Source organism: Carassius auratus, chromosome 14, assembly GCF_003368295.1.
Source record: "Carassius auratus strain Wakin chromosome 14, ASM336829v1, whole genome shotgun sequence".
Classification (NCBI taxonomy): domain Eukaryota; kingdom Metazoa; phylum Chordata; class Actinopteri; order Cypriniformes; family Cyprinidae; genus Carassius; species Carassius auratus.
In genome coordinates, this window is record NC_039256.1 from 4,573,087 (window position 1) to 4,596,757 (window position 23,671).

The 23,671-nt window shown below is 34.4% G+C and overlaps 3 protein-coding genes and 1 pseudogene across 4 annotated transcripts in view; all 4 read right to left on the bottom strand.

The window, feature by feature from the left end:
- Positions 1-6,095, bottom strand: part of fgfrl1a (fibroblast growth factor receptor like 1a) — a 59,572-nt gene extending 53,477 nt beyond the window's left edge. Inside the window, exon 1 of the mRNA XM_026279648.1 lies at positions 5,628-6,095. The gene's annotated coding sequence lies outside the window, so the exon portion shown is untranslated. The remainder of the gene's footprint in view (positions 1-5,627) is intronic.
- A 1,852-nt stretch (positions 6,096-7,947) lies between these two features.
- rnf4 (ring finger protein 4) lies at positions 7,948-11,851 on the bottom strand. The gene is made up of 8 exons (XM_026279651.1): positions 11,752-11,851; positions 11,100-11,196; positions 10,841-10,967; positions 10,174-10,250; positions 10,039-10,051; positions 9,698-9,821; positions 9,483-9,534; positions 7,948-9,061 (listed from the first exon to the last, which is right to left on the bottom strand). Exons 2-8 carry the CDS (start codon positions 11,109-11,111, stop codon positions 8,912-8,914), a joined length of 555 nt encoding a protein of 184 aa, XP_026135436.1. The 5' UTR covers positions 11,112-11,196; positions 11,752-11,851; the 3' UTR covers positions 7,948-8,911.
- A 1,851-nt stretch (positions 11,852-13,702) lies between these two features.
- On the bottom strand, positions 13,703-18,914 carry LOC113113465 (selenoprotein T2-like; annotated as a pseudogene). Its single transcript, XR_003293590.1, has 6 exons — positions 18,619-18,914; positions 17,293-17,403; positions 17,074-17,200; positions 16,054-16,141; positions 15,804-15,950; positions 13,703-14,549 (listed from the first exon to the last, which is right to left on the bottom strand). The product of XR_003293590.1 is annotated as a selenoprotein T2-like (transcript).
- A 1,200-nt stretch (positions 18,915-20,114) lies between these two features.
- On the bottom strand, positions 20,115-23,588 carry rab33a (RAB33A, member RAS oncogene family). Its single transcript, XM_026279652.1, has 2 exons — positions 23,028-23,588; positions 20,115-22,212 (listed from the first exon to the last, which is right to left on the bottom strand). Exons 1-2 carry the CDS (start codon positions 23,289-23,291, stop codon positions 21,766-21,768), a joined length of 711 nt encoding a protein of 236 aa, XP_026135437.1. The 5' UTR covers positions 23,292-23,588; the 3' UTR covers positions 20,115-21,765.
- Positions 23,589-23,671: the final 83 nt, after the last annotated feature.

A 23,671-nucleotide genomic window follows, 5' to 3' on the forward strand; every position in this document is an offset into this window, starting at 1 on the left:
TTTTTTAGTTCAGAGGCATAAAACGAATAAATGACTTCAAAATCCGTTTTCCACATGTGGGCGGTCCTAAGACGCCCCCTTCCGCCGATTGGTCAAGCAAATCTGAGCATGTGACGTCATCAGTTGTCGCTCAGGTCTGTTCAACAAAATAATAGTCCTCTAACGTTACTATGGCTACCGATTCTTAAACTGTGTAGGGCAGGTCCTGTTGGGCTTTCTTCTGTGCAACTTTACGCGTTTCACAGAAATCTTTACATCAGAAATATTAAATATTAGTCTGCCACCAGCCCGTTTTAATTAGCTGTGCGGAGTTAAATCTGTGTGGTGAAGCTGCGCTAGACAGCGCCGAGCGGGAGAGGATCAATGGCCAGTGTTCGGTCAGCAGTCAGAACTTGGGTACCGATGATGGGGAAATACATTTTTACTGAAAATGACCACGCGAGTATGATTGACAGGACGATAGCGGAGACAATTAAAAGCGCAATATAACGTCTGTTAACAAAAAAAAAAAAAAAAAAAAAAATATATATATATATATATATATATATTTATATATATATATATATATATATATATATATATATATATATATATATAATATATTATATAAAATATAATTAATATATTATATAAAATATAATAAATATATTAATATAATATATTAATATAATAATCTCAATATATTAATATAATTTGTCTTTGTTTTTAATAAAATAATTGTGAACCACAAACCGAGCCTTCGTTTTAAAGGGCGATTTCCAAATATATTTTATTTATTTGTTATAATATGGGTATTTTATGTCACCCGTCTTATTAGTTTGATTATAGTAGGCTATACGCAATTTTTTTTTAAAATTATTGTACTATTTTACTGTTGTTTTTTTTTTATTAACAATATATCATAACAACTTAAAAAGATAAAAATCTACAGAAGAGATTAACAAATAACATTGGTGTTGTCATAAGTTAACTAATCAATGGGAAATTTTCCTCACCGGCACAACCCTATTCTTAATGTTGGCTACATGTTACAGATTTAATGTTGAGCACATAATGTTAAAGGCTTCTTAAATACCATCACATTGAGTTGAAGAGTCAAGAAGGATGTGTTAATTTATTCAATCTTTCATTAGTTGGTGACCCGGTGTGATTATAATAGCATAAATAAAAAAAAACACGTAATAGGCTATGTATGCCAATAGACAAAACACATCTGCTTTATATATATATATATATAAAACACCAGCAGTTGGTGGCAAGTAACCCTGATAATGTTTAAATACCAATTTACTCATTTAGGCTCACAATAAGCAGATTACATAATTATACCATGAAAAAAAAATATATATATATGTGTGTGTGTGTGTGTAAAAGCAAGAAGTCCAGTCCTGGCTGTATAATCAAACAATAAAACGAGAAACAATGAATGCAATCAAGAACATTTTTTATTCCACAGGAACTTGATCCAGTTCACTTGTTAAAGGATGCTCCACTTTAAAATAAATTCTGTCATCATATACTTGCCCTTATGTTTTTTTCAATCCTTTATGAATTTCTTTCTTAAGCATGAATTCGAACAAGATCAATTAGTATTTTCAAAGCATTTTGGAACTCTTCTTGTTGTAAATTGACAACACGTTCATTTACATTTACATTTATTCATTTAGCTGACGCTTTTATTCAAAGCGACTTACAATTGCTATATATGTCAGAGGTCGCATGCCTCTGGAGCAACTAGGGGTTAAGTGTCTTGCTCAGGGACACATTGGTGGCTCACAGTGGATTCAAACCCGGGTCTATCACACCAAAGGCATGTGTTTTATCTACTGCGCCAACACCACCCCCTCATCGTTCAAAAAGAGATGCAATGTCAGGACACTGCATAGAGAACTGCCTCTCCACAGCAACCTGGTCCTCTGTTGACTGACATGGATTCTGCCCAAAAGTTGAAACTGGTGTCAATGAAGATCTTGCTTCACGGTCATACCAGCCTGCAGCCTCCACTGCATTTGGCAAAAGATCCACAGACACTCTCTTTTGGCATCCTCCATGAGCCAAAACATTAGGAACCCCCTTTTCTAATAATAATAATAATAATAATAATTAGACAAAAGAATATGTATCTTATCAACATAATTTCAGTAATTTGATAAGGAAAGGGACTTTTAACAGATGATAAAAGGTAATTTACAAAATCGGAGGCATTCTTGACTCTGACACAGTCACGGCCTGTGGCATTTACATTGGCAGTCGATTGATTCAATTACATATGCCTGTACTCTGTAAGATTTACTGCGATAATTAACAGGGCCTATCATGAAATAATATTTGCCAAAAGTGTTCAATTTTCCTGAATGCGCTGTAGAATAATTTACATCCAAAGATTTTCAACATTACAATTTTTAGAGGAAACGTTCTTGAACTAAAAATAGCAAAAGGGAGACAGACACATTAACTGTCATAAATGGTTAATGAAAAGGGTCAACTCCAGATACTGTACATCTAATTGGGTGTCAACTCTGTCAATTTTTTCTGTCATAAAATTTTGTGGTTACCATTGTGCTGAAGAGTATTGCTGTCAATTGCGATTGTCACTTTGATTCAACTCATGAGCAGGTGCACATGTGTCGAATGTGTCCATCCTGAGCAAGCATTAATGGAAATTGTATGTTAAGTCAATGTAACTCAATTAAGTTATAACGGCTTTCGCGTTTTATGTTTCAACGAACTGATTGAAGTAGGTAACGACGACATTAGAATTTCTACGTATAATCAGGTAGAAATACCTCCTTAAAGCAACCAGATTTAAGATCCACTGCTCTAGAGGTCCAAGATTGTATGTAATAAACTAACTTCCTTAACTGTATGTAGCTGTTGTGCTAGTCTAATTGTTTTCCTTTTTTTCCTTTTAAATAAAAAAGAATCACACAATTGAAAGAATATGGCCTGAAGTAAATAACAGAGTGAATTATCCAGTGAAAGGGGCACTGATGCAATTAGTGAACCAGGAGGAACTGGACATGGAAGATGACCCGAAACGTTATTGTGCGTCTGCACTATCTTGTCAGGTTACTACAGTTGGTCTTGACCGTGTGGTGCAGTCCTGGTATGCTCACCGGATTCCAGGTAAAACAAAGTTTAAGTGTGAATTATGTAATAGGCATGTGCAAGTATCAACATTTCATATCACAGTAATTACTTAAGGTTCAAGTTTTTTTATAGTATTGCAATAAAGAACAGGTTTTAAAAAAATTGTCTTTGTTAATGACAAGTTTCAATTTTTGTGATGTATATTAAAATATCATGCAATATGGCAAAAAAGTATAAGTTTCAGATTTAAGAAACAAAATTAACCTAAATAAGCTAAATGCTAATTTAAATAACCCTAATGCAAACATTAAATGAAAACAACACTTTGTAAAAAAGATAAAATTGTGGTTGCTTGCCCATTTATGATCAATCAGATCAGCCACAAGCTAATAAATTTCAGCAAAGAATTTATTATCAAAGCAAGGGAATATTCTAAAATGCTTACAGTTTTTTTATTCAACTGCTTACACACAAAATTATTATGTCACACAATTTCTAAAACCAATTTCTAAAGACACTCAGACACCAGAACCACACACTAAATCTGCAAAACCATACACAAATGTTTGGCCTTTTACTCAGTTTTCAATTTCGTTAAACACTTTTTGCAAAACACAACACACAATTTTCTATACAACACACAAAAATCTGACAGGAAGTTTCTTGATTTCCTTTTATAAACACAACCAATCAAAATGCCACACTAATTCATCAGTGCCTCACACTAACTCCTCACATGTGCAGACACTTGTTGCTTTACCTAACAACAACCAATCATAACTTTAGTAGTGGCCATAAATAGGCCAAAGGTCAAGTAATAGGTTTTGGATAATGGATGCAAACAATGCAGACAGAGTACAAGAGGACGAGTTTGACTAATAGGAGTTGGAAGGGGAGCAAGGGAAGGAAGAGGACGAGTCAGAAATGGAGGACAAGGAACAAGAAGAGGGGTCTCGAATGAGATTAGGGCTACAGTAGTCATTCATGTGATAAACCATGGTTTAACAATGAGAGAGGCTGGACTGAGAGTAGAAAGAAATTCATAAAGGATTGAAAAAACATAAGAGCAAGTATATGATGACAGAATTTATTTTAAAGTGGAGCATCCTTTAACAAGTGAACTGGATCAAGTTCCTGTGGAATAAAAAATGTTCTTGATGGCATTCATTGTTTCTCGTTTTATTGTTTGATTATACAGCCAGGACTGGACTTCTTGCTTTTACACACACACACACACACACACACACACATAAATATTTATTTTAATTTTTTCATGGTATAATTATGTAATCTGCTTATTGTGAGCCTAAATGAGTAAATTGTTATTTAAACATTTTCAGGGTGACTTGCCACCAACTGCTGGTGTTTTTTTTTATATATATATATTAAAAGTAGTGTTTCATGTTGTCACTTCACATTTAATAGTCTCTTAGAATGAAATTGCAATGTAAATTCACAGTGCCTCCTTTGAGCTGCAATAGACAGTGTGTAAAGTACATCTAAAGCCAGGTGCCAATAAAGCTGTGGTGATATACAACACGCTTTAAGAAAAGTTTATTTCCATCACACTGTAAAGTGATCTAGAGGAAAAGCAGATGGGTTTGGCCTATTGGCATACATAGCCTATTACGTGTTTTTTGTATTTATGCTATTATAATCACACAGGGTCACCAACTAATGAAAGATTGAATAAATTAACACATCCTTCTTGTTTGTTTGTATATATATATATATATATATATATATATATATATATATATATATATATATATATATATGTATATATATATATATATATATATATATTTTTTTTTTTTTTTTTTTTTTTTTTTTGTTAACAGACGTTATATTGCGCTTTTAATTGTCTCCGCTATCGTCCTGTCAATCATACTCGCGTGGTCATTTTCAGTAAAAATGTATTTCCCCATCATCGGTACCCAAGTTCTGACTGCTGACCGAACACTGGCCATTGATCCTCTCCCGCTCGGCGCTGTCTAGCGCAGCTTCACCACACAGATTTAACTCCGCACAGCTAATTAAAACGGGCTGGTGGCAGACTAATATTTAATATTTCTGATGTAAAGATTTCTGTGAAACGCGTAAAGTTGCACAGAAGAAAGCCCAACAGGACCTGCCCTGCACAGTTTAAGAATCGGTAGCCATAGTAACGTTAGAGGACTATTATTTTGTTGAACAGACCTGAGCGACAACTGATGACGTCACGTGCCCAGATTTGCTTGACCAATCGGCGGAAGGGGGCGTCTTAGGACCGCCCACATGTGGAAAACGAATTTTGAAGTCATTTATTCGTTTTATGCCTCTGAACTAAAAAACGAAAAATCAAGCCGAAATCTCGTTTTTCGGTTTTTTCAAAAAAACGAAAAACGAATAAAGGGGCCGTTTTCTCGTTTCTGCTTATTTCATTTCTAATTGGAAAACAAACTATCAAAACGTACACGGACCCAAGTGGGTAAAGGGTACTTTTTAAACCATAAAACATGCAATAAAATATTCGAAGTCAAACATGCAAGACTTACCAACAGTTGAAAACGTTCATAAATTGGATCCTTGCGACTGATAGATGAAATATCATGCTTACATCCTCCTAAAACACTCCAGACAATTCATGCCTACATAAAAACTGGGAGCTACATCAGAAATCCTCATGCACGCAACACTGGATCCAGCGAATTCAAACTGTTTAATTATCACGCAAAACTGTATTCCTGGACGCTCTTACGTCATGTATTTTCGCGCGACACTTTTTAATACACGCGCTGATCGCTCGCTGTAAACTTCTGTGGATGACAGTCACCGCGCACTTATCGCCCAAGCAGATCAAATACCATTCGAATGATCTCCATACATTCTTCAGAAAACAAATCACAACCGACAAATTATTTATAGCACCTAGGTTTGTACCAAAACTGTGTTTTAAATACCGTTAGCTAAATATTTCGCCGTCCAGACACACGCAACACACACACACGCAGGATTGTTAGACAGTCCAGCCCTACGGCCAACTTTAGACCAATCACAGCGAGCCTATTCACTCTCGCTGTTTAACTCTTTCACAATAATAATAATAATAATATAGAAAAAGCTTTATTATTTTAAATTATTACTAATAGTCTAATCGTCATATCATTAATAAATAATAGTCTTTATCAAATGAAAACAGCGTATAAGTAAAATCTCAATTCCAGTTGTAAAATATTATATATTTTTCCACGTACAGTTACTAAATCCAGTAGTAGCCTACCGTTTACTGAAAACTGACTTGGACAAATGCCATTTGAACAACGGTCTGACATTCCAAAAGACCTATAAAAATAATTACACATTTAATCACAATAGTTTGCACAAGAGTCTGAGTGGCCTAAGCGATAGTATCAACTAAAGTCAGCAAACAATACTAAAAGAGTCTTAATTTGGGAAGCCCTCGGTAAATACAGGTTGAGACGGCTGGATTAACATCTCACATCTGACATTAGTCGTTATTAATTATGATGATGTACATGGTATAGGTAACTTTAGAAGTGTTGTTTTCAAATGTATCGTTATACTCTGTTCAGCAAGTCCTGAGCATACTAATAAGCACATGCCATGCATTTTCATTTAGGGTTTATACATAGGCTACAGCCTATAAGATGTTTACATATATAAGAACGTTGTAAAGCACATACAGTATAGTTATCCACATACTCTACATACATTTAAATGGGGTTTAAGTTATTGTGGACTGAGTAGGAGTATAAAATCTACGCAGCAAAAGTCCCAGACATATAGTTCTTTGAAGCCGTGCTCATCACTGCCCTCAGCTGGGGGAGAAACGAGCCCTCTAACCGGCCTTTCATAAAACCTGCTTTACATGTGTGGAACACGTGCTGACCTCTCGTGGTGGTTTTTCAAACTGACAGTGACGTGACCAAGGTATTTTAGACAGACAAAAATAAAAATAAATAAAAATAAAGTATATATATTGGAATTATAATTATAAATTATAATTCAAATACGTGAATTATGACTGTTGACAGAAGAATAAATGATATTAAACTGAAAAAGCTAAATAAATAAATGAAAATGAGAAAAATCTCAAACTAAAATTTAAAATGAAACTGAGAAAAACTAATTGAAAATATTAATAAAAAATAAAATAAAATACTGGTATACATAACAGTAAAATCTCGTAGAAAATACTTAACCAGAAGTAACTAGTTGCACTGTAACTTATTATAATTTAAACATTGTAATTAGTAAGGTCCTAAATATGGATCACTTTTTTTTTCTATACCAGTTTAAGCTTGTAAAATATCTTAAGTTACAAAAGAGTTGTAACAGTATTTCATTCTGAAATCTGAGATTTTCTATATATTGTCTAGCAAACAGACAATATATATTGTTAACTCCCCAAAAATTAAAACTGTTGTTTACATTTACATTTATTCATTTAGCAGACGCTTTTATCCAAAGCGACTTACAAATGAGGACAGTGTAAGCAATCAAAAACAACAAAAAAAGAGAAATTATATATAAGTGCTATAACATGTATCAGTTAGCTTAACATAGTATACATAGCATGGGCTTTTAAATAATATAATAAATAAAAAGAACACAAAATAGAAAAAGAATAGAGCAAGCTAGTGTTAGAAGTCTAACCCTAACCGTTCTGGATTAATTGTAAAGGTTTGATAGAATTGGCTGGAAGAGCATTGTAATAGTCCAGCCTGGACAGAACAAAACCTTGAACAAGCTTGTTTACAATAAAGTCTCTGCACATTTAATAAAAAAATAAAAAAAAATCAAGTACTTCTCAAAACATCTTAAATCCCATGAAATAAAGCAATCAATCAGTGATTGTTGATCAAAATGTTTATTGAAATAAATGTCATGGTTTTTACATTACTAACCCCTCTTAACTTACATATCGTTTATACATTAAATATATACAAATATTGACATTTAACACGTATAAGTTGGCAAACAAGCCTTGCTAGCTGTAGTCCTCCAGTCACCTTCTGCTAACCAGTCAAGAAGTATTTACCATTCACTTCTCTGACCAGTGTGTAAACGATCAGTTGAAGAAGTCTTCAGAGATGAAAGAACATTTACAGTCAGCATTTATAGTTTCCTCAAAAACTCGTTTGAGTGCAACAATATGCTTGAAGACAAAGTAAGAATCTGAATCTGAATTCAGATCAAATAAACAGACAATGAATGCAAACAAGTTAACTGTGAGTGACAGTTAAAGCTAACAAGGCTGGTACGAAGGCTATACATTTAAATGAGAAAAGATACGGGGGCAACTTAAAAGTTACCCACCAGATGAAGGCAATGCACCCAAAAATATCATTACAGGCTTATTAATCTCACTTAACAAGAATGGAGACCATCACAGCAGGAAGCTTTTTTTGCTCAAGACTAAACTAACATTACAAGATCCAACTTGTGACAGTTGGTCATTCATTTTTTTTTATTTGAAATGAAATTTAATGACGTATTCAACACTACACACAGTACAGTTGACAAAAATAAAACAAAAATATTAATATAGCAGCCTTAAACCATAAACCCAGACTACTCAATGTCAGGATATATTCCCAAAACTCCTTCACAAAATATGTATATATATATATTCACAATTTAAAAATACTTAATTCTAAGTGCCCTTTCAGTTCCAACAGAATCCCACAAGTCAAAATAATGCCAAATATCATCTTGGCATTGATGTGTAAACTTTCAACCAGCCAGTGAAAACATGACGCTGTGAGGTTGTTTCATGAGAGTGTACTACAGGACTTTGTCAGATGGGCTATTACCATTAGATATATATTGGGTGATACTGTTTGTGTGTGAGTTTCTTTCTACACGTCGGGCAGCTGTGAGCTCTGCTGAGAGAGTCGCGGATGCACTGACTGCAGAAGAGGTGGCCGCACTTTGTGGACACCATGAGTCGACCACTGTCGATGATCTGAAAATGGGATCAAAACCAGATATCGGAAATTAACCAGAGAAACACATTATATTATAGAGTAAAATAAATAATTACAGTTCAATTAAAAAGTTGACTTCAATCCGAAATCAAAATGGTTTATCGATTTTCTCATTCTCATGTCATGACACAATGTTCATTCAGGTATAGTTCAACCGAATATGAACACTGTCATCATTTACTCGCCCTCGTGTTGTTCCAAACCCTTGAGACTTTCTTATATCTTCAAAGCATAAATGAAGACGTTTAATGAATCCTGAGAGATCTCTGTCCCTCCAAAGTTCATTCAGCCAAACGTTTAAGCTTCAAAAAGCGACATGAGTGTGAATAAATCATGACAAAGTTACAGAACTATATAAATGCACTGATTATGTGATTAATTGCACATACAACAATTTACCTCTGAATAAGCATCCATGCAAACAGGACAGCTTACAGCCCCTGGTGTAGACCTACAGACAGCACAAAACAAATCAACTCGAGAAGATGTGTAAACCTTGTAGTGCATATTAACTGTCAGATGTAAAAATTCACAAAGCTGCATCCACAAAATCTGCATACGAGGATGAAGACCTATAGATCTAACGTGTGCGATGACGGATGGACTGTGTGTACCTGGCCCGAGAGCTGGCATGTAGAGAGGACAGTAAGCCTGGACTGAGTCTAAGACTGGACTCTTCCTCTTCATCACTGCTCAGTACATAACTCTCTGTGCCCTGTCCGCGTCTGCTGTGCACACCTGCACACAAACATCAATGTAAAAGCGGCTTAGTAGGACAAAAACACACTTAGGATAAAAAATTCACTGCCACTACAATAACTGTTCCCTGGCACACCTGCCCCTAGTTTGAATTCATATTTAATTAAAACTACATTTATCTGTATTTAAGAAAAATGCTTTTATCCAAATTAACCATTTAATTACATTAATAAAAGAAAACAGAACGATACATTACCATCTTCCACAACCTTTATCCCATGGGACGATGAGAGAAAGGCCAGGCAGAAAATAAACAGAAGGCATTAAACATTCTCTTAATAAAGCACATGCTTCATTCAAACCGTTACTGCACAAAGTGTTCAAGACTCACCACAATGGAGTCATTATTGGTGAGGTCAACCACCGCAGGTTCAGACCCTTCACATGTTAAATCCACCACATCTCCACCTTTGACAAGACAACGTGAGAGAGAAACGTTAGCATTTCTTCTCAATTAAATTTACCAAAATGTTGTTATCCAAAACATAGGAATATGATCGGTTTCCTTATCTGATTGGACATATCATGGAATAAAGAGACATAATTAGTTAAAATTTGTAACACAATTAGTCACAAATTGTAATGCAATTTCTTAGTTATGTGAATTTCAGTGTACCATAATTTCCTATTCCTGTCAATCATCATCAAAGTATTCATTTTTCCAATAGGGACTTTTAAAAAGACTTTGATAAAGAGTTGTAAGCCGTGGACTGAAACATGACTGTTGTACTCTAAATAGGATTTTATTGGTACAAATTTAAACTTTCTATTGGAAAGGTATACTCTAAATTCTGAATGTCGCCCACCAAATGAGTGTGATAGACCATTGCTTGGAAGTTTCTTGTTCATTGTTTACAAATTTGCAAAAACAAGGAATTGCTGTTCGCAGGAACTTTACACCAAACCACTCCTCGTGCTGTTTGTGAGGCAATGAAATAATTTGATCTTACATCATCACTGAAGGACACGTATGGTAAAAACAAGCATATCAGACTCACCATTAGTCCTCTCACTTTCCAGCACGTCGATGGTCTCCATCGCTGTTTGAGACATCTGGGTCCGGCTCCTCTTGCTGTTTCCACGACGGGAACATGCAGCAGATGATGTTCGTCTTTTCCTCTGTGTCTAAAAACAGGAGACACAAGTGGTTAGTATTACTGTTGATGTTTGGTAGTGCACACACAGGAAAAGAGCAATACAACAAGCTGCAGTTATTTAAATGTAATCAGAACTAATCACGTGGTTATTCATACTCACAGCAGTACTCATGTTGACTTGCGTTGATCACCGAGAAACTCCAATATGCCTTCAAATATTACTGAGCCACCAGATAATTCCTCTACACGTATAATGACTGTTAAAACACAAGTTAATCATAAGACACAAACTCTATTTATGAATCTTAATCGCCTGACAGTGTGTTAATGCAAGACAGCAACTACAAATTTAATCAATCTCTGCGATTTTTAGGCATCGCGTTACAAGCACTCGTTTGAAATAACGTATAGCTTTAGTCTCACAAGTTAACACGCTGGTGTCAAATATCGTGTGTAAATAAAGGAATGAGCTAAATATCTCAGCATTTAGGCCAGCTAGACTTATTAACAGTCATAGAGACCATGCAGAAGGCATTAAAATGGTTTTGTTATTTTATTAACAATAATAAATACTGAATAAGAATTCATAAAAATAACTGTCAAAGTGTTTAAATGCCAGCTAGTTCGCTAACAAGCTAACAGGATCTGTTCATTGTTAGCTGACAGCTAACGTTAGCTTGATTCTTACTGCTCTAGAAAATTCCGTTTGATTAAATTATTGTTTAAAAAAATCAGTGTATAACATTTATAATTAAATTGTTATGTATTAAATCATCATTATCGTCAGTTTAACAGAACAGCCGGTTACATACTCAGCACTCTCCAAGCCAGTCCACAGCACACAGCACAAAAACAGCAGAACAAGACACACAATACTGAACACTGCGCCACCTTTGGGACTGTATGTATCTATGTATGTATTGTTTGAATTTTGTAAATCACCATGACATTACAAAATACAAAGCACAAGCATCTAAGACGGGCAGAAAACATCAGAAAATGAAGGAGAAAATTACTGATATAGGATAATATAACTATTAAAAAAAAAAAAAAAAAAAAAAAAAAAAAAATCTGTCTTCAAATTCCATTTCATCATATCAGAATAAAAAAGATTTGTCAATATCACGAAGAAAAAAAAAACAATTCCTGTCTCTATACATTATTTTGTAATATTTAGTGTAAATGTGTTTAATAAAAAAAACGTAAAATTAATAGATTGAATAAAGAAATAAATGCATCTAATAGTACTATGGAGAAATAAAGCAAAACATAATATTAATGTACCTGAATCTATCTTAAAACCTTCCAAATACTATTTTAGACATATTTACAATAGTATATATATATATATATATATATATATATATATATATATATATATATATATATATATATATATATATATATATATATATATTTACAATGTAAACATAGTCTTTATAGAAGAAACTATGTCTTTTAAATTTTAGGTTGGGGTCCTAAACACAATTATGAACATATTTGGGGTTCCATAATTTTATATATATATACATATATATATATATATATATATATATATATATATATATATATATATATATATATATATTGTGCATGTTTATATAAACGCACACACATGCATGTATATATTTAAGAATTCTTTTTAAGTTTATACATTTAAAATAGTTATATCAATTCAAAATATATTCTAAATATATACTGTGTGTATTTATATATACACATAAGAAATATATACAACACACAGGGGTTACATAAATAATAATAATAACAATAATTATATATATATATATATATATATATATATATATATATATATATATATAAGCAGCAAAGATGCACATAATAAGGAGTTGGAATCAGTTTAATATTCAGATTCCTTGACTAGGACTGAATAACCCTATTTTAAATGTTTATTATGCCAATATATTCATCCAATCATGTACTAATTTTGAGTACTTAATAATGAAGTAGTGTTTTTGATCTCAGAACTGGATATTCTCAATGAAAAAAAGATTCACATTACTAGTTTGACAAGCTCTATCGTCAGATGAGATCAGTAATATTAGGGGAAATGTGAACTGTACAACACTGAAGCAGAGACACTATACTACATACTGTATACAGTATTCTTACACGAATAATAGCCCACTTATATGGGCCTGATGTCATGTGACTACAGTAGGATGAAATCAGACAAAACCCCAATTCAAAGCTGAAAGATGTCTTCCAAACATGAGTTAATATATGTAGTATGTTCCTCAGCTACAGACTTTTTTTCTATAAATAAGTCTTACACAGTCAGTTGGGAAGTACAGTTTTACACGAATGTTCAGAAGTTATAAAGCAAACACATACAAAAATCAACTGAAAACACACGCACACAAAAGTTTTTGTTGTGAAGTACTGGATGGTCATATCATGCACCATGCTAAAATGTTATTACTTTCCTAAAATGATGACTATGACCCTTATTCCGAGATTAGCTTTGTCTAAGGTAGACAATAAACACTAAGGTTCAGTTCCTTGATACCACTGTGCTAACATACCCCTTACAGAATCAGTAAAAAGTCATAAAATCATAAAATAATAAAAATGGGAATAGAAGAGTAAACAGCTGCTCAGGATAAACCAGTAACTCATGCACACCTATCACAAAAGACTGGAGTACACACACACACACAGACACACAAAGAGTACATTAATCTTGAAGTCATAAATCTCAATAACAGGAAAATAGATTATGAAAATAATACATAAACAACATTTTGAAATATTTTAATCTTTATTTAACATCACTGTGAAAATTTCATTTCTTAATCCCAACTATCGCATCACTTTTGTTACAAATTCACAGAGAGGTACATTAAAATATAAGGGGTACATTGCTTATCGCCACATCTATATGGAGAGAGCTGGAAAAATAGAGGGAGTCTTTGGAAATACCATTCACATCTTCTGATATGCAACACTCACAGCAGCGATGTGAAGAGTTACGCTGATTCCACAGATTACTCTGGCAGTGCTAATGTACACGGTTCAACTTTAAGCAGAAGAGAGGAAGATCTGGCCCTAATTTTCTCCACAAATGCTGTACTTATGAATCTAACCAGCAAACCTGTGACAAGCAAGACATAAAATTACAATTTCAAGCATTTAAAAAAAATAACCTAGCTCACTCTAACAAAACTGCATGTTTCCACAATATAGAGACACATCCCACTACTTAAAAAGTCCAATACCCCCAGTACAGTACAGTCTACACCAGTGCAAACAAATAATCATGATAAAGGTCTATGTTAAGAAAACATCACGGTTGCCCTTGAGAAAGATGGGTCAATTTCAGCTGAAAGCACTTAAAAACAGAACCCTGATCAAAAAACAAAAAAAGCTTCAGCATAATTAATTGTAGTGCCTTTAGCTCATACTATGAATGCATGTAGTCTGACGCTCTGAAGAGATGTAGTCAATCCAAAGGTGTGTGTCGCTGGGCAGAAAGAGTGTGTGTGGTGGCCGAGCATCGAGCCTGTGCTAACAGCATGCTGTTTGCAGCGCAGGCCTTCATTATGCCACAGTCCACTGTCCCGCTGACCAGAGAAACAGCTCCAGAGACCTGCAGAAGACATCAGCACACTCAATGTATATATGTGTATAATTGTATAATGCATGTTGTTTGACACAGTGGTGGTGACAAAAGCTCATTTTAAATAGGTTTTACTTAAGTACATACATTGGAAACAAGACTCTACAATTAGATTATTATGTTTTTTTTTCTTAGACAGAAATATGTGGAAACATCTATGAAGAACTTCCCGCATCTCTTTTCTATGGCTGCCACTGCTGAATCTCCATGGCAAAATGAAACATATTTGAGCTGTGAATGTAATTTTGCAGTCTGAATGGGAGGACAAAAAAGCCAGTATGCCGCAGAACCAGTTCAAGGAACAAAAACTGGAAACAAACAAAATTTTGACTGTAACAGAACCAGAAAAAATAAAATCTAACATTTTTTTTTAAAATAGTGTAAGATGGATTCAACAGATCACATGCACCTGCAGCAATTCTGTGACCGGAGAAAACAGAATAAAACTGTAGGCTTACATAAAAAGGAATATATAGGCCTATACACAAAACATATTTCACTTAAATCACTGACAGAAAAAAAGTTTCGTTTTTTTGTGACACAATCTAAAAGTCCACGGAAAGGAAAAAGAGACTGCAGAAAGTCGTTTTATTTATTTTGCAAAAGCTTGACGGATTTGAATGTCTTGCTTCTAACTTATCAGTATACACAGCGTAGGATACAGCGTCTTCTCGAAATGATGTTAACCACATTACGTTGTTTGTGGGCAGGCAAGTTGGCGACCTAAAACGAGGGCGGACATTATGCAAATGTATTACTTCGTGACGTAGAGCCATAACAGAATAAGATTCAAATTCCTGCCAAATTGTTGAGGCGATTGCGAGCAGACTTTTTTTTTTTTTTTTTTTGACAGACTAAAAACTTTATCCATCATGCACTGTTGACTTCACAACTTTGCAGATAGTTTATGTTCACATACTGCTACATGACACATTGCATGAAAGGTAGAAGTCGTAAAGGCATAATAGGGGCACTTTAAAGTGGTTTAGCCTAATGGACTTCTTTCAAAAGCATTCAAAATCTTACCAACCCCAAACTTATGAACAGCAGTGTAAATTTCATTTTGACACTATTTTAGCAACAGAAATAATATTTGCATATAGCCTCTAAGCCTGGGAACAAACCTGTACTGAAAACAACAACAAAGTTATTGTTAAGCACCTGCTATGTTTGTACATGCTGTGACATACATGCTGACATCATTGTACAGGTTTTACCACTCACCTGTCTCTTGGCAAAAACAACAGCACTACGGGGAGGGAAAGTTCATCTTGTCAACCTGATTCATCTTCAGGTGGTTATCCAAGATTTGGAAAAGCTCCTGAATGTTGGGCACATATCCCGATTGCAACTTGGACCAAATTGGTACATCTACAACAGAAAGGAACAGTGATGCTTCTTTGATATTCATATATTCTTCACATAGTTTCAACAATTTTTTTCCTAAGTGTAGTAGCCATCCAAATGACATTACCATTCAATGTAACCTCGAAAGCTCCTGTGGAGAGGAAATGGGTCTCTAACATGTTACTAATGAAGAATGCCATGAGGCAGGAGAAAATCTGCAAAACAGACCCATCAAACGTGAGAAAATATCTTCCATATTATTAAAAAAAAATATGCAGACAAAATACAGTTTTTTGTTTAATGGCACACATATTCGTCTTTCGGGTATGCATGTGTCCTGAATAAATCATTCAATATGTTGCATACAATTTCTTAAGTTGAGCATTGATTAGATTTAAAAATGAATAGTAATTGAATTTAAGTTTGGGCTCTGTTGTTACTAATAACCTTATAGTAATCAGGGCTTGACTTGACATTGAGCGTTCTCATGTGGTTGTCCTTCAGACAAGTTATTTTGTCATTTACTTGACAAGAAGAAAGTAAAAAAATAAAAAAAAATTACATGCCCAGAGAGAAAAATTAATTTAAATTGAGTTATAACAATTATTTTTTGCTGTTATAAAAAACACAATAATAGTGTTTTATGTAGTATATATGTATATGTGAACAAGTCCTATTATATTTAGTTAAATGTTTCTTTTGAAATAAAATAATAAAAATAAAATACAGAGAAATCAGTATCAACAAAAGTCAAGCTATATGGCGTTCATTTTCAACGATGAATCGCCTGCGATAATGAAAGCTGTTTGCGTTGTGTAGTAAATGCTGCTCCATCTGAAAGCACGTTCTGGTTTTACTGACGAGATGCACATGAAAAATGCTTGCGATTAATCATGCAGCCCTAAAATAAAGTCAATTTTGATTTTATTCTTTAACACGTGTTTACAATCGCTACGTCATCAAACAGATTCCAGCCATTCCGGGCATGCCCTTCACACTCAGTGACGCAGTTATGGCTCTGAAATGCTACTCATTCCTCAAAACAGGATTTGCTTCAGTTTAACTATGACACAGTCACAGTGTAAGTTTATCTTCAGCCTAAACCTAATAAAATTAGGTTAAAGTCCAAGCACTTCAACAACATTACCTTATTCTCCTGTCCCCAGGACCAAATTCTTGGAGTGTCCATACCGAACATTTGGAAAGGGTTTTGTCCAGTCACAATCAAGGCAATGGCAAGCAGTTTGAAGTAGGAGATTAAATTTCCAACGTATCTGCAGACGGAGACACAAGACAAGTTAAAGCTAGGACTACACCACTGTCTAACAGAGGGCCGATTCCACAGCATCTGGAAACACACACTCACTTGTTGATGGGTTTGGGAGGGTAATTCTCTCCCTCGATTCGGATGTCCGGGTACAGCTGGCTGATGGACCGGGAGTACTCCTGGAACACCTTGCTGTACCCTCAGGATATACTTAAAACACACACACACACACACACACACACACACTTAATGATGGTGATAAATAATTTTAGAAATGGCCATTGATATGACAGTCGGTATGAAATGAAAGCTCATCCTATTTTTCTAAAAGCATATAATATCCATGCGATTGTATAATTCTTTTTTTTTTTTACCTTAAGGGTGTTAAAATCAAAATGTCAAATGTCTGTTCAAATTGACAGACTTCTCTCTGTTGATGTGTGCAGGACTTCTCAAATCATTTAGACCTCTTAAACCCAAAGTCACATTCATCATCCCATGAACAACCAATGTATATAGAACTAAGTAGAACCTTATAATTGTTATTTTCTGATAATCTATTACACTAGGATGGCACATTATAGAAGAAGATTTTAACATATTAATGGCAACATTAATATTTAAGAACCAATTCAGCATCTTCAACAGGTAGAACGAACAAACAAGTAAATTAAACTGGTAAATAATGTTAATCAATAACAAAAGACATTATTAGCATACAGGAGTATTAAAGGTACAGTAGAAATAACAGCCTGTTTAATTTTTAAGGGTCATAGAGATGATGTGAAAAAGAAAAACGCATTACTTTAAGTTGCTTTAAATCACACATGTACATTTATTAATTCAGAAAAGAAAAAAAGAAAGATATTCAGTCAAAGCCTAACAAATAGTAGTCTTCGGATAAATTGTGTTCTTACAGGGCAAAGTAATCTCACAGGAGCTTTAAACAGATTTATAATAATCTGCTTAATTCAACACGTTTCAATTAGACACATGAACGCAAGACAACCTGAGCAGTTATCGCAGCAACGATGTTAATTACGCAAGTAAATGACATAAATAAATACAAAATGTTTTGAAACAAGACGTCTTTTAATACTTCAAAGACGTCTACATTAACAAGGTCCAAAGACGTCTACATTAACAAGGTCCATTGAGGTAAATTGGGGCGGTTTTTGACATTAATTTCATGACAAAAATGGTCCAATTTATTTCAATTAATTCCATTTATAATGCAAATAAATGTATTATTCAGAATATGGATATTTAATGCATATTTATCAATTGAAGTATTTTAATACGTAACAGTTAATATTTTCACTCATTCAGGCATGCTAAATTAGCCGTATTAGCTTAGCATCCCCTGTGTGTTTAAAACAGACAGTTAAAACACTGGATAACATCAAGGCTTGTGGAGTTTCTCACCAGAACTGGAACTTGAGAACCGGACCAGTGTATAATGTGTGTTTGTTCTGTCTCTGTGTGTTTATTTCGGGTCCAGCGCTGTCCTGTTGAGTCATGCTGTTACGGCCCACGTAAATATCCTTCACGGTTACCACAGTAAACAGCAGCAGGGCCGTTAATATACCTGTTTGACTGTACTCCGCCATCTCCGGCCCCGTCCACGGCGACAGAACCGAACTCAAAGCCCTACTCGCGCTGCCGTTACCGCCGCCGCGGAACTAAACATTACCCACCCAGTGAAACCGGATAAAGTGATAAAATATGTTTCAAAATAAAAGTCTCCCCAGGCTGAGTCACGACAGAGAGCAGGAAAACAGCGACATACACTGGTGACGTGCGTCCACATCACATTTCAGGTTTTTGGCAATCAATCAATCAATCAATCAATCAATAAATAAATAAATAAATAAATAAATAAATAAATAAATAAATAAATAAATAAATAAATAAATAAATAAATTTTTAAGATGCAGTAGTTATCAAAAAATAAAATAAAAAAAATAAAATAAATAAATAAAAAAAAAAATAAAAAAAAAAAAAGGTTGCTCCCTGCTCCAGGTGTGTGTGAACTTTGGATGGGATAAAATCAGAGCACTAATTCCGAGTACCATACTTGGCCACATGTCAATTCACTTTTAAAAAACTGTGTTTTTATAGCCCATCTAGGCCTCAGCTTAGGATCTTAAGATAATGTGTATATTCATTTACATTGCATGTACATTTATTCATTTAGCAGACACTTTTTTTTTCATTTATCTGTTCATTTTTTTCCCCAGCATTTTGTACTTAATATTAAGACTTAACAGTTCAAGACAGCAAATGTAATTATCATGAGTTAAACTTTAAAATATGACATTTAAATATTTCTTTAACACATTATTCAATAGTTATGCAAATACCCACTTCTGAAATGCAATAAATACAAAATGTTTTGCAATTTTCATTAGAGAGTATATCTTAACCTTAGGCACTTTTTAATAAAGTATAATTTTACTTTTAAATTTATGACCTGTGAATGTGTGTACCAGTCTAATATTCTACAGCCTGTATTTATTTGAGCATAAAACTGATAACATAAGCACTCTTCATAAGATTTATTATTTCTTTTTGCACTGGTTTATATTTAGTACAGTCAGTGGAAAACCAAGTCTCCCACATTCAAAACTTCTATGTTTAACTCTTCTTTATTCTTAGCAAATGTCTATATTTATGACATTTATGACAGCAGGATTATTGTTGCATGCTCCTTTTTATTTAGTATTGTTTATATTATCCTTAATTAATCAATGAATAATTTCTGCTGAATAGGATTTTACAAATGCATCATGGTTAGTTTAGAACTCTTTTCAGCATATGTTAATTTACAGCATTGTGTTGTGCATAGGGGAAAACACATATGCATGTTTTTCTCTAAAACATGAAATCCAACAATTCTCGGCTATTAAAAAAATATGTGCTTCAGGATATCAGAGATTTAATTTGGTGCTCAAAATCAAACATACACACTGTAATACAAACATGTCACACAGCATATATGGGCACAAAACAAGACAAATCATAAGGCTTCAATCTCTTCAGCAGATATAAGGCTAACACTGTTGAAACTGGAGAATTCTCGTATGTATCTGAAAGCATTTGAAACCACACAGAAAACTGGAACTTCTCCTGTAGAACCAAATGTACTGAATAAGCAGAGGATAGAGGTTATACAAAATCAGAACAAAACAATAACAAGTGCACCAAATTTCACTCGCACATTCCAAAATCAACAATTCCACATTATCAGCAACCCCTTCCACAGAAACACGCATACTGTTATTCTTTGTCAAGTTAAAATCATTCTTTTCTGGGTCTTTTGAATAACAATCAGTGGCTTGTTTGATCCTTGCTTTTGTACATAAGTGTTTATGCATTTGGCAGAACAACCTTAAGCTGATGAAATACTGTGATGCTACATAAAACTACCCACACAGTTTTATTCTTTCCCAAAGTGCATGGAAATTAGCATGTGGTGAATTATGAGTGTTATCAGATTACATGAACATTAAGGTCACTATTTAAAGAGTATAGTTTCATAATATGAACGGGTTTCAAATGTATCCATGCAGTTATTGAGGGAGAAATATTAGAAATAGTTTAGCAGTGAGTAACCACGAGGCGTTGAGAAATTATTTGCAATGGTGGCAAATGAATATGTTTTAAGGCAATACAAACATTTTAAATGATCATTGTGACCCTTCAGATTCTACAGTATGTGCAGTTCCTGACGGCTAAAACATTAAGACCATCAGCCAATTATGCTGGAGATGTTATGCCATATTCCACTAAGTAATATCTGGATTGATTATATGCTGATGGATATACCAAACAAATGTGTGATGGAAACAAATGACTGTAAAACAGAAAACATCACATTTCTTCAAACCTTTAAAGATTGCACAAGTGGTAAAGTGTGCCTTGAATTAAACACAGGGGACCGAAAATATGTTACACATGGGTTAAATCGTGTGTAATCATGTCCAGGTTGCTTTGTTATTTGATAAATAAAATAAAAACATAGGGCTATCAGCATTTTTTGCACTTTGACATTATTTTTTTTTAATGGAAATTCAACACATTTCCTCACCAGAAATCTCAAAATAATGTTTTGAATGTTTTACTTTTAATGGATGATTGTCATTAAAGTATCATTTTTTTTTTTTTAATCAGCATAAATTAAAGGAAGTACATAATATATTTATATCTTTACATTATGCTAATAGGGAAAATTTTGCTTAATTGTCATTAAAATAATGTCACAATGCAAAAACAAAAGCATAAGTCTTGAAAGGCATAAGTGTTTGTTTGTTTAGCAAAATGTAATTTCTCATTTCTTTCTTTTGATTTTGCGATGACACACAACTTGAACATGTTCTTGACAGGTTTTGTGGGATTTGCCTTTTTAGTGACAGTGTAACTGAAGAAAAGAACATGAAAGATAATCACACACACACACACACACACACAAAAGAGTTCATGGAGCAGCTGTCATAAAGTAACTAAAATTAGTTGCAGGCACATTCTTGCATTGTGAATTATCAATGTTAATAATTTCACAGTTTAGGGTCCTCAACAAGGGCAGTTACTCTTAGGGTCGGGCTGATGTTTCAGCCTCACTCTGCCGTCTTCTCTCTCCACGTCTCTGTAGATCAGGTACTTTTGGGCTTTTAGACGACACGCCAGGCACATGAAAATGGAGTCCACGTTCTGGCTCTCCTTGGGGTCTTTGGCCGATGTTTCAAACAGTAGCATGTTATGGGCATCGGCAAACTTGAGGGCGGTGTTGGAAGGGACCTGGATCTGTTCAACTAGGTCACATTTGTTACCCACCAGAACACGAGGCACTGAGGATGACACCCCGTGCCCGTTACACTCCTGAATCCAGGTCTTTAGGTTCTGGAATGAGGCCATTTTTGTGACGTCGTATACAAATACGACAGCATGCACATTGCGGTAGTAGTGCTCCACCATGCTCTTCCGAAAGCGCTCCTGGCCCGCTGTGTCCCATACTTGCACCTGTCAAGAGTAGAAACAAGTCAAACAACAAATTTCAATGTTGGAGAGAAAGTTAAAATGAGAAAACGGATGCATCAGAGAGAAATGGATTATAAGGTCAACAAATAAATCTGCTTTGGACATTTTTAAAAAGCTATTTTTAAAATCAGACTGTGATGTTAAATCCAAATTCATTGCTTTGAATTTTACTTCTATATAAATAAACATTAAGATTTATTTGTTTTTGATTTAACAGATTATTAATTAACGGGTTAAATTAACTCAACTGACTGAATTCAAATCACATACACAGATTATATATATATATATATATATATATATATATATATATATATATATATATATATATATATATATATATATGACGTGTTATATCTATATGTCATATCATGCTCGTTTCAAATAAATAATGTGTTATATGTACAATGTACAATATGCTCTTTTCACCAGTCTATTATATTGTGTTGTATGAATACTAATAAATTAAAATATAAGACTACTGGTTTGCACTATTAGTTTATTGATCGTCTGAGCTGGTCTAAACAGTTCATAAGCTTTTGAAAACCGGTTTGGACCAGGTAATTAGGCCAAATAAAAATTTAACTGTCTACATCATGATACGTATTTTGTCTTAAAAGAAACTAACGTTGCGCATCTGATGCCTCGTGCGAACAGAAAGAGTCATTCATGTGATTACTCGTAATGTAAACATTGAGCTGTCTGTCACACTTCCACTGAAACACACACAATACAATCGTGATGCAACGAAGTATCGGCCTGGTCGTGACGAGACCAACACCAAGAGTAAATCCCACCTTTATTTTCTCGCCCTCGATTTCCACGGCTTTCTCCCTGAAATCCACGCCGATGGTGGCTTCAGTCTTACAGGGGAAGGCTCCGCCGGTGAAGCGGAAGGTTAAACAGGTCTTGCCCACATTTGAGTCCCCGATGACAATGATTTTAAAAATCCGCGTCTGCACACTGTGATCTAAAGACGTGCTCAAGTCTAGAGACGAGGTGAGGTTGGCATGGCGTGAGTTGGCAGTTCCTTCTCTGCTTACTGGGAATTCATTTGCCATCACGGTGAAATGATGTACCGACTCCGAGGCTGGTGTTCACTGGTCCGGCGGTGATGGTGGTGGTGGTGATGGGGGAAGGGATGGTGGATACACTCCCTTTGCAGCTGCAGGGAGTTCACATAGACAAGTGTATGCCGACTGATGCCTACTTTTAACGCAATTAAAAGTAGGCAAGTTAAAAAGAAAATAGTTTGTAAAAAAATAATTACTTTGGTATCGAATAATTGTGACAACATGGTTGCACTGGTTAAATTTAAAGGGATAGTTCACCCTAAAATGAAAATGATGTCTTTATTTACTCTAATGTTGACTTGTTTGCTAGTATTGCAGTGGAATACGAAAGGAAAAACACCCACAGAAGTATAAGCATAAAAAAAAAA

Coding starts and splice junctions, on each gene's coding strand:
- rnf4 (XM_026279651.1), bottom strand. Junction 9,535..9,697: donor CATGCCAGCTCTCGGGCCAG/GTACACACAGTC, acceptor TGCTGTCTGTAG/GTCTACACCAGGGGCTGTAA. Junction 9,062..9,482: donor GCATGGATGCTTATTCAGAG/GTAAATTGTTGT, acceptor TCCCATTTTCAG/ATCATCGACAGTGGTCGACT.
- rab33a (XM_026279652.1), bottom strand. CDS start 23,291: ATGGCAAATGAATTCCCAGTAAGCAGAGAAGGAACTGCCAACTCACGC. Junction 22,213..23,027: donor TCGAGGGCGAGAAAATAAAG/GTGGGATTTACT, acceptor TACTCTTGACAG/GTGCAAGTATGGGACACAGC.